The sequence below is a fragment of the Hemiscyllium ocellatum genome, chromosome 2, assembly GCF_020745735.1.
Source record: "Hemiscyllium ocellatum isolate sHemOce1 chromosome 2, sHemOce1.pat.X.cur, whole genome shotgun sequence".
NCBI classification, from domain to species: domain Eukaryota; kingdom Metazoa; phylum Chordata; class Chondrichthyes; order Orectolobiformes; family Hemiscylliidae; genus Hemiscyllium; species Hemiscyllium ocellatum.
In genome coordinates, this window is record NC_083402.1 from 81,251,740 (window position 1) to 81,266,158 (window position 14,419).

Sequence of the window (14,419 nt, forward strand, 5' to 3'; positions counted from 1 at the left end):
TTGAGGCATTTAAAATACGTAAATGCAGTCCAGCATATCAGCTTTTTATCCCTTTTTAAGTTTGTTTATTCAATATACCTCCTCATTTTCTGGAAACACTTATCTCCTCATTCAGTGTCATGTTGACCTGCTCTCTATCCCTGGTAAATAATCGAAGCACGGTAATAATCTAATATTTCTACTACCACCTCACTTTTGTGGTATTCCCATGATATTTTCTCTTATCTGTTGCTTAATGGTTCTATTCCCATCCCAGCCCTTCCTTCTGTTATTCGTGCATTCTTACTTCATTCTATGTTTTCTAACAAGTTAATTTCATAGATTGTCTTTGTTTCCAATTGCTTTGATCACTTTCTTAATCTGTTTTTGTCATGTGCTCTTCTGTATCCTTCTTTCTGAAACTCAATTTATTTCATTGTGTCCTTATTTGTCCATAGAATCTCAATTAGTATTTATTTCTTTCTGTTTTACAGAATATATTTTTCCTGCACTCAGTTAACGCCATATTAAATGTTTTCCATTATAGTTCCACATCATTTGTTAGTATAGTCCCAAGTTCTATTTGCACCCATTCACAAATCAGCTTTTCCTCCCATCTGTTAAAATGTTTTGACCACACTTATTCACTATTACAGTCTTAAAGGGCATCATTTTAGGCTCTCTATTGATTGCCTATATGTTCTCCAATCTTTATTTCTCTTACATGGTCTGGCTCATTTCCCATAACTGTGTCTAATAATATTGTTATCCTCTCACTTATGCTTCTAAGCATAGTTTAGCCACGAACTATGGAGTATGCCAAGGATCAGTGCTGGGGCTTCAGCTATGTACAATCCAAAGAGAAAGTACTATTGCTAAGTTTGCTGATAATGCAAAACGGAGTGGAAATACAAACTGTAAGGAGGACACAAAAGCTGCAAAGAGACACAGACAAGTTTAAGTCAGTGGGGAACAGCATAGCATTGTCAATGACACCATCACTTTGGAGAGTAGCCTAAAAAGGCAGTAACTGACTGGGTTGGGATTTGTCCTGTATTTTGTGGGCAGGACATCTGGGCAAGTTTCCACATTTGTCAGGTAGATGTCAGTGTTGTAACTGTAGTAGAAACGCTAGGCTCTTGGCGTAGTTAGAGTATAACTCTTCAGTATTGTTGTCAGACTGTCAGGGCTCATAGACTTTGCAGTATCCAATACTTGCAGCCATTTCTTCATATAATATGGGGTGAATTGAATTGGTTGAAGACTGGCATTTATAATTCTGGGGACCTCTGGTGGAGGGAGAGATTGGGCTGATCTGAGTAAAGATGGATACAAATACTTCAAATTTGACTTTTACATGTACTGGGCTCCCCTATCATTAAGTTATGGATATTGTGAAGCCGTCTTCTCCTGTTAGTTGCTTAATTGTCTACCATCATTTATACTAGGGTATGGTAGGAATGTCGAGCTTCTATCTGATCTGTATGTTGTGAGATCATTTAGCCATGACTATTGTATGCATCTGCTATTTGGCATTCTATGTTGTAGTTAAGCCAAGTTGACAGCTCACGTTTAGGTATAACCAGTAGTGTCCCTGATATGCTTTTAGTCGTCTTTGTTTGAACCAGAATTGAACTCTTGGTTTGAAAGTAATTGTAGAATGGTGATTGCACTTGGCAATGATATTACAAATTGTAGTTTAATGCAATTGTGCAGCTATGGATGGCCCATAGCATCTGTTGCTATGTTTTAAGTTGCTAGATCTGCTCATAATCTGACACATTTAGCACAGTGGGAGTGCCAACAAGATGGATGATGTGCTCAGCGTGAAGATGGGACTTCATCTCCACAGTGGCTTACTGAGCAGTGTTGACTGCCATGGACAGACATCTCTGTGACAGGTACATTGATGAAGACCAGCTCAGTAACGCTTTTTTTCTTGGTGTTTTCGCCACTTGCTAGAGGCCTGATCTAATAGCGGTGTCCTTTTTAAGGCAATCTTGATCAGTAATCGTGCACCTGACATTTGGAGTGTCCTATCCAGAGTGCACCCTGTGCTTTTGCTAACCCAATGTTGCTTCCAATTGATGCGCAACATTGAGGACTACTGACTTGTTAACTGAAGGAGGGGGGTAGATGTTAATCTTCAGGTGATTTCCTTGCCTATGAGACTTAATAGGGTATAAATTTATTATGAACTATCCCAAACTAGCTCCCTTCTGACTCTACAATTGTGTTACCACCTCTTGTGAATCTGATCAGTTGGTGAGACATGACAACCTCTGGGATATTGGTGATGTTGCCTGAAATGCATGATTCTACTTGTATGACTGTCTGTCTCAAACTGTTGTTTGCCCGTTGTATGCAAGCTCTCCCAATTCTGGCAGAAGCCCTTGGATACTAATAAGAACTGTGTGCATCGTCATTTCAGGTGCATAGCTCAGGTCAGAGTTCATTTGTTTCTTCAGCTCTTGTAGCAGTTTGATACAATGCTGCATTTGTTGCTGTGTGCCATTTTGGCTCACAAGGAAGGGTTGCATTCCTTCTCTCCCGCCCCCCCCCCCCCACCCCCACTGAACTGTGCTCCCCCACCAACTCTCTGATTCTGGTTTCAATATTATGCATATGCACATTTTACTCATGATGCAATGATGTAGTGTCTGGAACCATGCGCATACGTGTTTCCGAGTAAGATTCACACAAAGTTGCCTGAGAGTTGTGTTAGCAGATACTGTTTTCATATGGGGGGAGTCAGTTGCTAGACCATTTGTGGGTTGTTAAAAGTTGTCACATTCCTGTCAATTTGGTATCGCATTTAGGCCTGGTCAGGCAAAAAATGCCACATTTCTTTCCCTAAAGAGCATTAATAAACCAGATGGGTTTTTAGGGATTAATGCTAGATGTTACCGCGCTCAGATTGCATCATCTCCATGATATGATTCAAACCAGTGTCCCTCGAAGATTACCCAGGATGTTTCATTGTTTGCTATGCTGCTGTTTGCCTTCTCATCTACAGGAAATGAGGTTTTGCACACTAAAGTACTTTATGACCTTTATCACTTCAATTAGTTCACCAATCAACTTTCTAATTTTGATGGAGCAAAAATTTAAATGATCCAGTGGATCAGTAGCACGATGGATAACACATCTGACTACATATCAGAAGACTGTAGGTTTGAATTTCTTTTAGGTCCTCTTGTGGCACAGTGGTAGTTTCTTACCTCTGGGCTGAGGGGTCCAGGTTCAAGTCCCACCTGCTCCAGAGGTGTGTGATAACCTCTATGAACAGGTTGATTAGAAAAATAGGTATATCCTTCTTGGTAATCTCATGTCCAAACTGAACCTAAAATTTAGATTGGGTCAGTGTCACTTTGTCCCATTTACGTAAAGCTCACCGTTTCAGGGCAGCTGGTTACCTGGAATTCAACTTGCAACTCAATGTTTGTGTTCTTTCAGCCTGAGTGCTATCTGTTATGGAGAAACACTATGATGTAGGCCATCTGCCTAATTACTAGGATGTGAAAGTTGTAATAGCTCAGACTTTGCTGTCTCAGCAGCTGAATTCTATTTCAAAATTGTGGCCTGGAATTTTTTTGTTTTAAACTAAAAGGCCCCTGATACATTCTGCATCTTGCATGCCAGGTTGACAGGATTAGAAACAGTATCCACAGATGTCAAGTGTACTGCCATTGCCAATACTCTCTCTTTGTGCTTTGTTATTAAACAAATCTTCAGTGTTACTCAACTACAGGTGCATAGTCCATTCCAGCTTCGAACATGCCGTAAATACAACAAACTTGTTTTGGAAGCCTCAGGGAATTTGCTTTCTGAATTCTATGCCAGTGCACTCTTTATTTACAGCTGATTTCAAATAACTGTAGTTTATATTAGTAACCAAGTGCTATGTAGTTGTAGTTCAAGGTTAACAGCTAGGCCCATTGTTTCTCTGTTTTCTTAAAGCCAAGCTTAACAATGGAATTTGTGGAACGGCCTGAATATAAACTATCTAGTAGTATAGCTATCGTAACTGTTATGAGACCCACAAAGTGGAATCTGACATAGCTTGTAAAGTAGCTGCATTGCAGGTAGATGGAACAAATTCCAGTCTAATTTTGTATCTATTTTTAGTTTGTAATTGTTACTTTGCACTTAAGACATGGAAGTTTCAATTCAATTCAAAATTTTATTGACTTTAAATGACTTAACATCATTAACATGGAAGCAGCAGCAATTTTATCTTGGTGTAGGTTTGCTCGCTGAGCTGTAGGTTTGATATCCAGACATTTCATTACCTGGCTAGGTAACATCATCAGTGGCAACCTCCAAGTGAAGCGAAGCTGTTGTCTCCTGCTTTCTATTTATATCTTTCTCCTGGATGGGATTCCTGGGGTTTGTGGTGATGTCATTTCCTGTTTGTTTTCTGAGGGGTTGACCGTACCAATGTCCTGTACAACCACAACATGACCTCCCAACTCCTGTGTTCAATACTGTGACCAATAAAAGAAAGCATACTAAGCACCACCTTCACTATCCTATCTACCTGCGACTCCACTTTCAAGGAGCTGTGAATCTGCACTCTGAGGTCTCTTTGTTCAGCAACAGTCCCTAGGACCTTACCATTAAGTGTAGACATCCTGCTAAGATTTATTTTCCCAAAATGCAGCACCACGCATTTATCTGAATTAAACTCCATTTGCCACTTCTCGCCCCATTGGCCCATCTGGTCCAGATCCTGTTGTAATCTGAGGTAACCTCCTTTGCTGTCCACTACACCTCCAATTTTGGTGTCATCTGCAAACTTACTAACTGTACCTCTTATGTTCGCATCTAAATTATTTATGTAAATGACAAAAAGTAGAGGACCCAGCACCGATCCTTGTGGCACTGCACTGGTCACAGGCTTCCAGTCTGAAAAACAACCCTCCACAACCACCTTCCGTCTTCAACTTTTGAGCCAGTCCTGTATCCAAATGGCTAGTTCTCTCTGTATTCAGTGAGATCTAGCCTTGCTAACCAGTGTCTCATGGGGAACCTTGTTGAATGCCTTAGTGAAGTCCACATAGATCACAGCTACCACTCTGCCCTCATCAATCCTCTTTGTTACTTCTTGAAAAAACTCAATCAAGTTTGTGAGACATGATTTCCCCCACACAAAGCCATGTTGACTATCCCTAATCAGTCCTTGCCTTTCCAAATACATGTACATCCTGTCCCTCAGGATTCTCTCCAACAACTTGCCCACCACTGACATCAGACTCACTGGTCTATAGTTCCCTGGCTTGTCTTTACCGCCCTTCTTAAACAGTGGCGCCACGTTAGACAACCTCCAGTCTTCCGGCACCTCACCTGTGACTATTGATGATAAAAATATCTCAGCAAGTGCCCAGCAATCACTTCTCTAGCTTCCCACAGAGTTCTAGGGTACACCTGATCAGGTCCTGGGGGTTTATCCACCTTTATGCATTTCAAGACATCCAGCACTTCCTCTAATATGGGCATTTTGCAAGGTGTCAACCATCTATTTCCCTACAGTCTATATCTTCCATATCCTTTTGCACAGTAAATACTGATACAAAATACTCATTTAGTATCTTCCCCCATTTTCTGCGGCTCCACACAAAGGCTGCCTTGCTGATCTTTGAGGGGCCCTATTCTCTCCCTAGTTACCTTTTTGTCCTTTAATGTAGTTGTAAAAACCCTTTGGATTCTCCTTAATTCTATTTGCCAAAGCTATTTCATGTCCCCTTTTTGCCCTCCTGATTTCTCTCTCTAAGTATTCTCCTACTGTCTTTATACTCTTCTAAGGATTCACTCGATCTATCCTGTCTGTACCTCAAATATGCTTCCTTCTTTTCCTTAACCAAACCCTCAATTTCTTTAGTCATCCAGCGTTCCCTATACCTACCAGCCTTTCCTTTCACCCTGACAGGAATATACTTTCTCTGGATTCTCATTAGCTCAATTCTGAAGGCTTCTCATTTTCCAGCCATCCGTTTACCTGCGAACATCTGCCTCCAATCAGCTTTTGAAAGTTCTTTACTAATACTATCAAAATTGGCCTTTCTCCAATTTAGAACTTCAACATTTAGATCTGGTCTATTCTTTCCCATCATTATTTTAAATCTAATAGAATTATGGTCACTGGCCCCAAAGTGCTCCCCCACTGACACCTCAGTCACATGCCCTGCCTTATTTCCCAAGAGTAAGTCAAGTTTTGCACCTTCTCTAGTAGGTACATCCACATACTGAATCAGAACATTTTCTTGTACGTACGTAAATTTCTCTCCATCTAAACCCTTAACACTATGGCACTTCCAGTCTATGTTTAGAAAGTTAAAATCCCCCACCATAACCACCCTATTATTCTTGTAGATGGCTGAGATCTCCTTACAAGATTTGTTTCTCAATTTCCTTTCTGACAATTAGGGGGTCTATAATACAATCCCAGTAAGATTATCATCCCTTTCTTATTTCTCAGTTCCACCCAAATAACTTCCCTGGATGTATTTCTGGGAATATCCTCCCTTAGCACAGCTGTAATGCTATCCCTTATCAAAAATGTCTTCCCCCCCCCCCCCCCCACTCCATCTTGTAGCATTTGTATCCTGGAACGTTAAGCTGCTCATCCCTGAGCTATGTTTCTGTAATTGCTATGATATCCCAGTCCCATGTTCCTAACCATGCCCTGAATTCATCTGCAGTCCTACCTTGTCCCTGAATGTTTGACTTGCTTCTGTTCTCAACTGTACCAGTCTCAGATTGATCTTGCTTCCTCACTATCTCCCTGGGTCCCATCCCACACCTTATTCGTTTAAATCCTCCTGATCAGCACTAGCAAATCTCCCTGCCAGTATATTAGTCCTCTTCCAATTCGTCCTTCTTGTACAGGTCACTTCTATCCCAAAAGAGATTCCAATGATCCAAAAATGTGAATCCTTCTCCCATACACCAGCTCCTCAGCCATGCATTCATCTGCTCTATCCTCCAATTCCTGCCCTCACTAGCTTGTAGCACTGGGAGTAATCCAGATATTACTACCCTTAAGGACCTCCTTTTTAAATTTTTGGCTAACTCTCTGTAATCTCCTTTCAGAGTCTCAACCTTTTCCCTTTCCTCCCCTCATTGAAAATCCTTGCACCCATATTTGAATGCTATGGCCATTCGATTCAACCAAGTGATGTTTAGTTCTGAACATTGCTGCTCATATAGCTAAGATGGTAATGCATTGTTACTTCCTTCCCCAGACTGAACCTGGTGCTCATCACCAGTAACAAGTTCCCCATTCAGAAAACTAAAAATAGAGATTTTTCATTGTAAAGCTATTGTTTACACAGATGTCATATGCAAAATGCATACATCCTCAACTGCCTGTGGACAATGTGTTTTATATGGAAGAGGTACTTATTTTCTCTTAGGATACAGATCCAATTAAATAATTTGGCCACATCCTTTCATAAGGTAAAAATAAAGGTCATTTATTCTCCCTGACATGCGTAAATTAAGTGTGATATTTCACACTTGATCTCTTGCATGTTTTGACAAACAGATTATAATGTACAATCTGTAAATGCACATAAGTGAAGATAATTTTCTCAATCTGATTTATGTATGTCCCATGTGGTTGGCCTGAAGTTGTTTTGAAATAGTTTTGATGTATGAAAGTTGAAATCAGTGCCTATAAAGCAAAGGATTGTCAATAACCTGATATTTCCTGTCGTTGAATTTCTAGGAAGATGATTTTCACATGACTTTCAATTCCAGCAGTTGCTTGCTGTGGCTGCTGTTCTGAGTCAAGGTCATAGATGGCTGTGTTGGGCTGGGGTGTACAAACGTAATCTGACAATACCAGGATATAGTCCAATTGGTTTATTTGGAAGCACTAGTTTTTGGAGCTTTGCTCCTTCAGGTGGTTATGGAGTATAACATTGGCTGAACAGTTGCTTCTGCTTTGGGTGGAACTGTTGAAAAGACGGCTTCTACCTGATTATTAATGGCAGAAAACATGACTGTCTCACCAAGTGATTTTTCATATATTCAGATCCTTTCCAAATGAAGGGTGGTGTTAATGTTGATTCCTGTAGCCTGTTGAGATTTAACATCTTTGCAATTCACCCAGTTTGGTTTGGAAGTGGTGACCATAACACAGTTGAGGGTCTGTGGCATCCTGAATCAATGGGCATTGTGATTCAATCTCTCCTGTTTTGTCACGTGAAACCCAGGGACAATTGGCCTAGGGATTCCATAGCCCTTTTGTTCGTCAATCCTTTTAAAAAGGGATGTGTGAATTCCCGGCATGGTTGTATATGCCCATGTTTAATTGGATATTCACCATCTCTTACGCAAGGGACAAAGTCAGAAAGTAGTACCTTAATGGTGAACTCAAGCAGTATGGGAATAGAATCTGCACAGTTGGAATCATTCTGCATTGTAAGTCCCATTGTTAGTGCTAACCCTAACCCAAATCCATCCGGCCAAATTCCTTAATTGATCCCCATAGTAGGTCAGTGAAGTGCACTCTCTAATTTTATTCTGTTGACAAACTGACTTAACATCCTCCGTATAGCAATATTTAGTAACTCAATTGATACCCTGCCATAAAACTTTAGGCTGTGTCTTATTGAGAAGGCAAAGAAGTGCAGTGCAGAATGTTGCTTCCATTTTTGAGCATGGCTTCATTCATGTCAACATTTTAGTTTCATCTGTGATAGAATCGGTTTCACTTAATATGTTTGTACACGCCCATCCTTGAATACCTGTAGTTTCAGGACCATCATTTCTGGGTAGAGTTTAAATTCACTTTTCCAACCTGTCATGAGTGCTTTGGAAAGAGTTTTGTATTTCAGATCACTATCTTTAACTGAAGGATCATAATTTAAATTTTCCTTAATTCAGTTGAAATTCTTATTTTGTTTGCCTTTTTCCCTTATACTTTCTTTAATTCCTCAGCCAACAAAAACAAGCATTGCAAAATTCTTGGCCAGTAGTGAGTTCATTTGGGTTAAGGTCTCTTTGGATTTGCATTTGAAATATTAAATCTTCCATACCCTATATTCATCCCCAGAGGAAGTATTGAACTCCATTCATGCTTCATAGAATGGTTTGGGGTGCAGTTTTGAACTAACGGTGAGAAAATACAGAATAGTTTAAAAGAAAGCAAGAGGTAACCTTCTTTGGCAAGTATTTGAGGCAAGGAAAACAATTTTTTTCTCTATGAATAAAATTTTTTATATGGTCACAGTTTTTTGCATTATTTAAAATACAGAATAATTTGAATAGCAGTACTCCTATCAGATTTTTCTTCCTTTGAAAGCTTTTCCTTTACTTGCTATCACTTGTTGAGGTACTGCAGGTGCATATGATTATGCTAAGGCCATCTTTAATTTGTTGAAATTCCATTAGGTGTTCGCATGCTGGATGGTGATGTGACCGATATGGTGGAAGCAAAGTCTCTCAGTTTGAGCCCTCAGCACATTGACATCTATAGTGCCAGCTGGGGACCAGATGATGATGGAAAAACTGTGGATGGCCCAGCATCCCTTGCGATACGGGCCTTTGAGAATGGCATCAGACAAGTAAGGCTGCAGAACTTTTATGTGGAATTATTTGGCTGCTTTTCTGGCTTGCAACATCACTTTTTAAAAGCAAAATCTACTCTCCTTCTCCCCACTTCTTGGAGCTGTGTGGCTATGTGGTAAAGCCTGGTGTTAGGCCAGTGCTTTGGAGATTAATGATCAGATATTGTATGATTGAGCTGCTGGGATGTGCTCAGCATCATGTCCCTTATGTTTTATTACCCAGTTTCATCATTTTTGCTTTTTTAAACTGGCTTTTAAGCTAGAGGTACAGACTTGTTCTCACAGCTGGGAGACTGGACAGCTCTGGAACATTCCCTTTTTTTTTAAAATTCAGGTTTGCTTGTCTTGTCACTTTTTTTAAAACAAAACTGTGAGGTGTGTGATTGGTCCATAAAGCCTTGAAAACTGTTCAAATACAGCTGACAATTTAATCCTTTTACAAGAGCACTTCATAGTGCACTAACACAATGAACAGTGGGAGTTTTGAATGAATTGAAGCTTAGCGATGTGGGTTCACACCCAAGATTTCTCGACACAGTGAATATCCATTCTTAGCTGGATATGTGAGATTGGGGGAGTACAGTGGAGGTGGTGGTGCAAAACAAGACTTCCAGCAAACTTTCCCATGGGAATGGTGAGCCATTGTTCAATCCAAACTTGCTTTTCTAAAGCTCCTGAAGTTGAATATAGAATCAGACAGTAATTGTAAAAAATATTTTAGTGTATCATCAATTGGGCACTCTGAGTTTACTTAAATTTAATCATCGACAAATTGTTTTGTATAGTCAGGGAGAGTAGCATAGTGGTAATGTTGTCGGGCTAGTAATCCAGATACCTGAATTAATATTTCAAAAATAATGTGAGATCCACCATAGCAGCTGATGAAATGTAAATGTAACTAATGAATATAAAGCCCACTGTCAGGTTCTGGTGATCATGAGGAGAAAGTGAGGTCTGCAGATGCTGGAGATCAGAGCTGAAAATGTGTTGCTGGAAAAGCGCAGCATGTCAGGCAGCATCCAAGGAACAGGAGATTCGACGTTTCGGGCATAAGCCCTTCTTCAGGAAGGGCTCCTGAAGGAGGGCTTATGTCCGAAACGTCGAATCTCCTGTTCCTTGGATGCTGCCTGACCTGCTGCGCTTTTCCAGCAACACATTTTCAGCTCTGGTGATCATGAAACAAGATATCCCATTTACAAAGCAATGCTGACTATCAGTTCTTGCCACTCAGAATACATGTAAATCTGTCCCTTCAAGTCTCCTGTAACAACTTACCAACCACTGACACAAGGCTTTCCACTCTATAGTTCCTGGTTTTTCCTTCGAGTTGCTTTTAAATAATGCCTCCCCCGCCCAATGCCCATTATCTACGTTCCAGTCTTCCGGCACCTCGCCCAAGGCTGCCGATAACACACACACCTCAGCAAGGGGCCTAGCAATCTTTTCTCTACCTTCCCACAAAGTTCTTGGAAACATCTGATCAAATCCTGGGGATTTATCTACCTTTGTGACTTCCAGCACTTCCTGTTCTGTGATATGAACTTTTTTTATTTAAAGATATCATTTCTTTTCAACAAGTTCCCTTGCTTCCACGTTCTTCTCTACAGAAAATACTGACACAAACTGTTTGTTTTAATATTGCACCCAGTGTGTCTGAAGCTGGGGGGTGGGGGGGAGGTGACCATAGAGCTTTATAAAATCATGAGAGCCATGGTAGGGTGAATAGCCAAGGTAATTTTCCTCCGGGTGAGGCCAATCCAAACCTACAGAAGATGAGAAGGAACAGATTTCGAAAAGACCTGAGGGGCAACTTTTTCATGCAGACTGTGGTCCACGTGTGGAATGAGCTGCCAGGCAAAGTGGTGGAGGTGTATAAAATTTCAAAAGCATCTGAATGGGCATATGAAGAGGGACATGGCAAAATGCTGGCAAATCTGGTGGGTACAGACGGATTGGACCAAAGGGTCTATTTCCTTACTGTATGATTCTGACCTCAATTAGAAATCAAGGTTGCTTTAAGTTAGTTCTGAATTTTATTCAAGACATGTCAATGTGAGTGTTTAAAGATGTGTTAATGATGTGAGTCTTTGCATAAACAGAGTGTTCAAATGCTCACTCAGGTAGATGCAAATATGTAACAATATTAATTTGAAGAATAAGGGAGTTCTCCTTGTTGTACTTGCTAATATGTATCCTTTTAATGACTTGGTCATTAGTATGTGACAATTTGTATTGATCTTGTTCTTGTCACCCTGTACAGATTGCCTGTTCTTTTTTCCTGTATTACAATGATTATTACACTCTCTGAAAAAGCATTTCATCACCTGTGAAGTGCTTTGAGACATCTTGAGGTTGTGAAAAGTACTAAGTGGATGCAAGTTTTGTTAATGAAGAAATTTCAAGATTTTGTATTAAAAAAACTCTCATTCTTCCATTGTTTCTTTATATTGAGCCACCTTATTTCCTTATTTTAATTTTTAAGATATGAATTAAACATATTTTGAAATTCTCAAGAGGCAAATTAACCTGTGACTAATGACAGACTTCCAGTTGCTAATCTAATGGAGTTCCTGTACAGCTGGCTAAAAGGTCTGCTGTATTTAAAACCAAATCTCAACTTTGAAAACAAGGTAAATGGAAGCATGTGTGAGATACCTGCAGTTGTGCAGCTGTGTATGAATGTTGCCTTCTGTCAGTCCTTCATGTTATACGTAGACTTGATATGGAGTGGATCATAGTCCCAATCAAAACATGACATTTAAACTGGCTTGACTGTTCTTTTGTTGGGTGATATTTAGCAGATGCAACTATTCTGCAATGTGGATTTCTTTTGTTCTAGAAAAACCAAAAGCAAATTAATCTGCAATTGTTTGTTTATAGGCGGAGTTGAAAGTTGAAGAGAAAATTAAATTGATGATCAGGGCTTATGGAATGACATTACTTATTGGTTGCTTTTGATAAGATATTAGAAAAGAGGCCAATAGAACCTCTATTGGTGGGTGGTTTATTTGTTCTTGCAAATAGGTTTGTTAAATAAATACTAAAAGTTAATCTTCAATTAGGAAAAATGATACCTGACGTTGAAGCTAATAATACCTCAGACAGGAGCTGTCTAAACAAAATGGAAGACTCTAGAAGAAAAAAAATTTGAAGACTCTGATCCTCAGGACATGATGGTTTCCACCTCAGGATTTTATAGGAAGCAGATGAGGAAAATGCAGATATAATGGTCACAATCTCCCAAAATAGTCTTGTCAGGAATTATCTCTGTATTTAAAAATCTGCAACTATTACTTTATTCTTAAGAATGTTGGGATTGTCGATCAAAGAAATTATGGATTGCTGACCCAGCATACTTTAGGAAATTATTGAATCTATAAGCATAATGCCAGGGCATTTACAGAAGTTTCATCTGACTGGAGAGAGCCACAAGGATTTGTAAAGTGCAAGTCTTGTCAAATGAAGCTAATTGAATATATTGAGGAAGTAAGAGTGTAGTAGATTGGAATGTCTACAAGTGTAGTTTTGTTTAGATTTCCAGAAAATCATGAATCTGATTCTACATGAAACTATTAGCTAAGATGGTATTCAAGACAAAACACTGACCTCATTGGACATTAAAAGACAGAAGGAATAATGGATATATCTTGATAGGAAGTAATGAATAGTATCATTGTGGGTGGCACAGTGGTTAGCACTGCTGCCTCACAGTGCCAGAGACCCGGGTTCAATTCCCGCTCTCAGGAGACTGACTGACTGTGTGGAGTTTGCACTTTCTCCCCATGTCTGCGTGGGTTTCCTCCGGGTTCTCCGCAGTCCAAAGATGTGCAGGTCAGGTGAATTGGCCATGCTAAATTGCCCGTAGTGTTAGGTAAGTGGTAAATATAGGGGCATGGGTGGGTTGTGCTTCGGCGGGCCGGTGTTGACTTGTTTGGCCGAAGGACCTGTTTCCACACTAAGTAATCTAATCTAATCTAATCTAATCTAATCCCATCCCGTTTGGATCTCTGCTGGGGCCTCCACTAATTATTATTACTAATGTCTTGGGCAACAAAGGAGAGAATCATGCATACATGTTTACTAAAAACAAAAAAAAAGGCATTGTAAGAAGTGTAACTGCAAGCATAGAATTGCCAAGATAAATTGATACATATCAACATAAGTGGGCAATTCAGTCTGTCGAGCCTGTTCCACCATTTAATTTGGTTAATCATGACTGATCTCATTTCTGCCTCACCCCCACTTTACTGCCTGCTCTGCGTAACCCTTCAACCCATTGCTAATAAAATTGGTCTATCTGCTCTTTTAAATTTACTCAATGTCCCAGCATCCATCACACTGTGAAGTGATGACTATCACAGATTCATGACCATTTGAGGGAAGTAAATTTCTTCTCATTCTCCATTATAAATCTGCTATCCCTTATCCTAAAACTATGATCTCTCCTTCTAGGTTGCCCCGTGTGAGGAAACATCCTTTCAATGTCTACTTTGGCAGTACCCTTTTAGCATCTGTATCTTCTGTCATTCTTCCAAGTTCCAGAGAGTATGGATCTAAACTGTTTAATCTCTCTTCATAAAACAGACTCCCCTCTGGAATCAAATTAGTGAACCTCTTCTGAATTGCCTCCAATACAACCACATCCTCCCAAAAGGGGACCACAACGATACTCAGCGTTTCAGCTGCGGTCCATGTACAAAGGTCAGCACAATGTAGTGGATACAAAGTTAAGTAAAAGGCTAGAGCATTATTAACCTTTTGTAACTAGATGGCTACAATGTGAGGCAGGTGGTAGATGCTTTGCTACTGCTATACCAAGGCATAATTAGATCTCATCTGGAGAGAAGAGTGTACAGTTCTTGACA

At 40.0% G+C, this 14,419-nt stretch overlaps 1 protein-coding gene across 2 annotated transcripts in view; it reads left to right on the plus strand.

Moving 5' to 3' along the window:
- Positions 1-14,419, plus strand: part of pcsk5b (proprotein convertase subtilisin/kexin type 5b) — a 227,813-nt gene that overhangs the window by 115,367 nt on the left and 98,027 nt on the right. For both annotated transcript variants that reach the window (XM_060837841.1, XM_060837851.1), the window contains exon 7: positions 9,379-9,551. In XM_060837841.1, the coding sequence (XP_060693824.1) occupies positions 9,379-9,551 (173 nt within the window). The remainder of the gene's footprint in view (positions 1-9,378; positions 9,552-14,419) is intronic.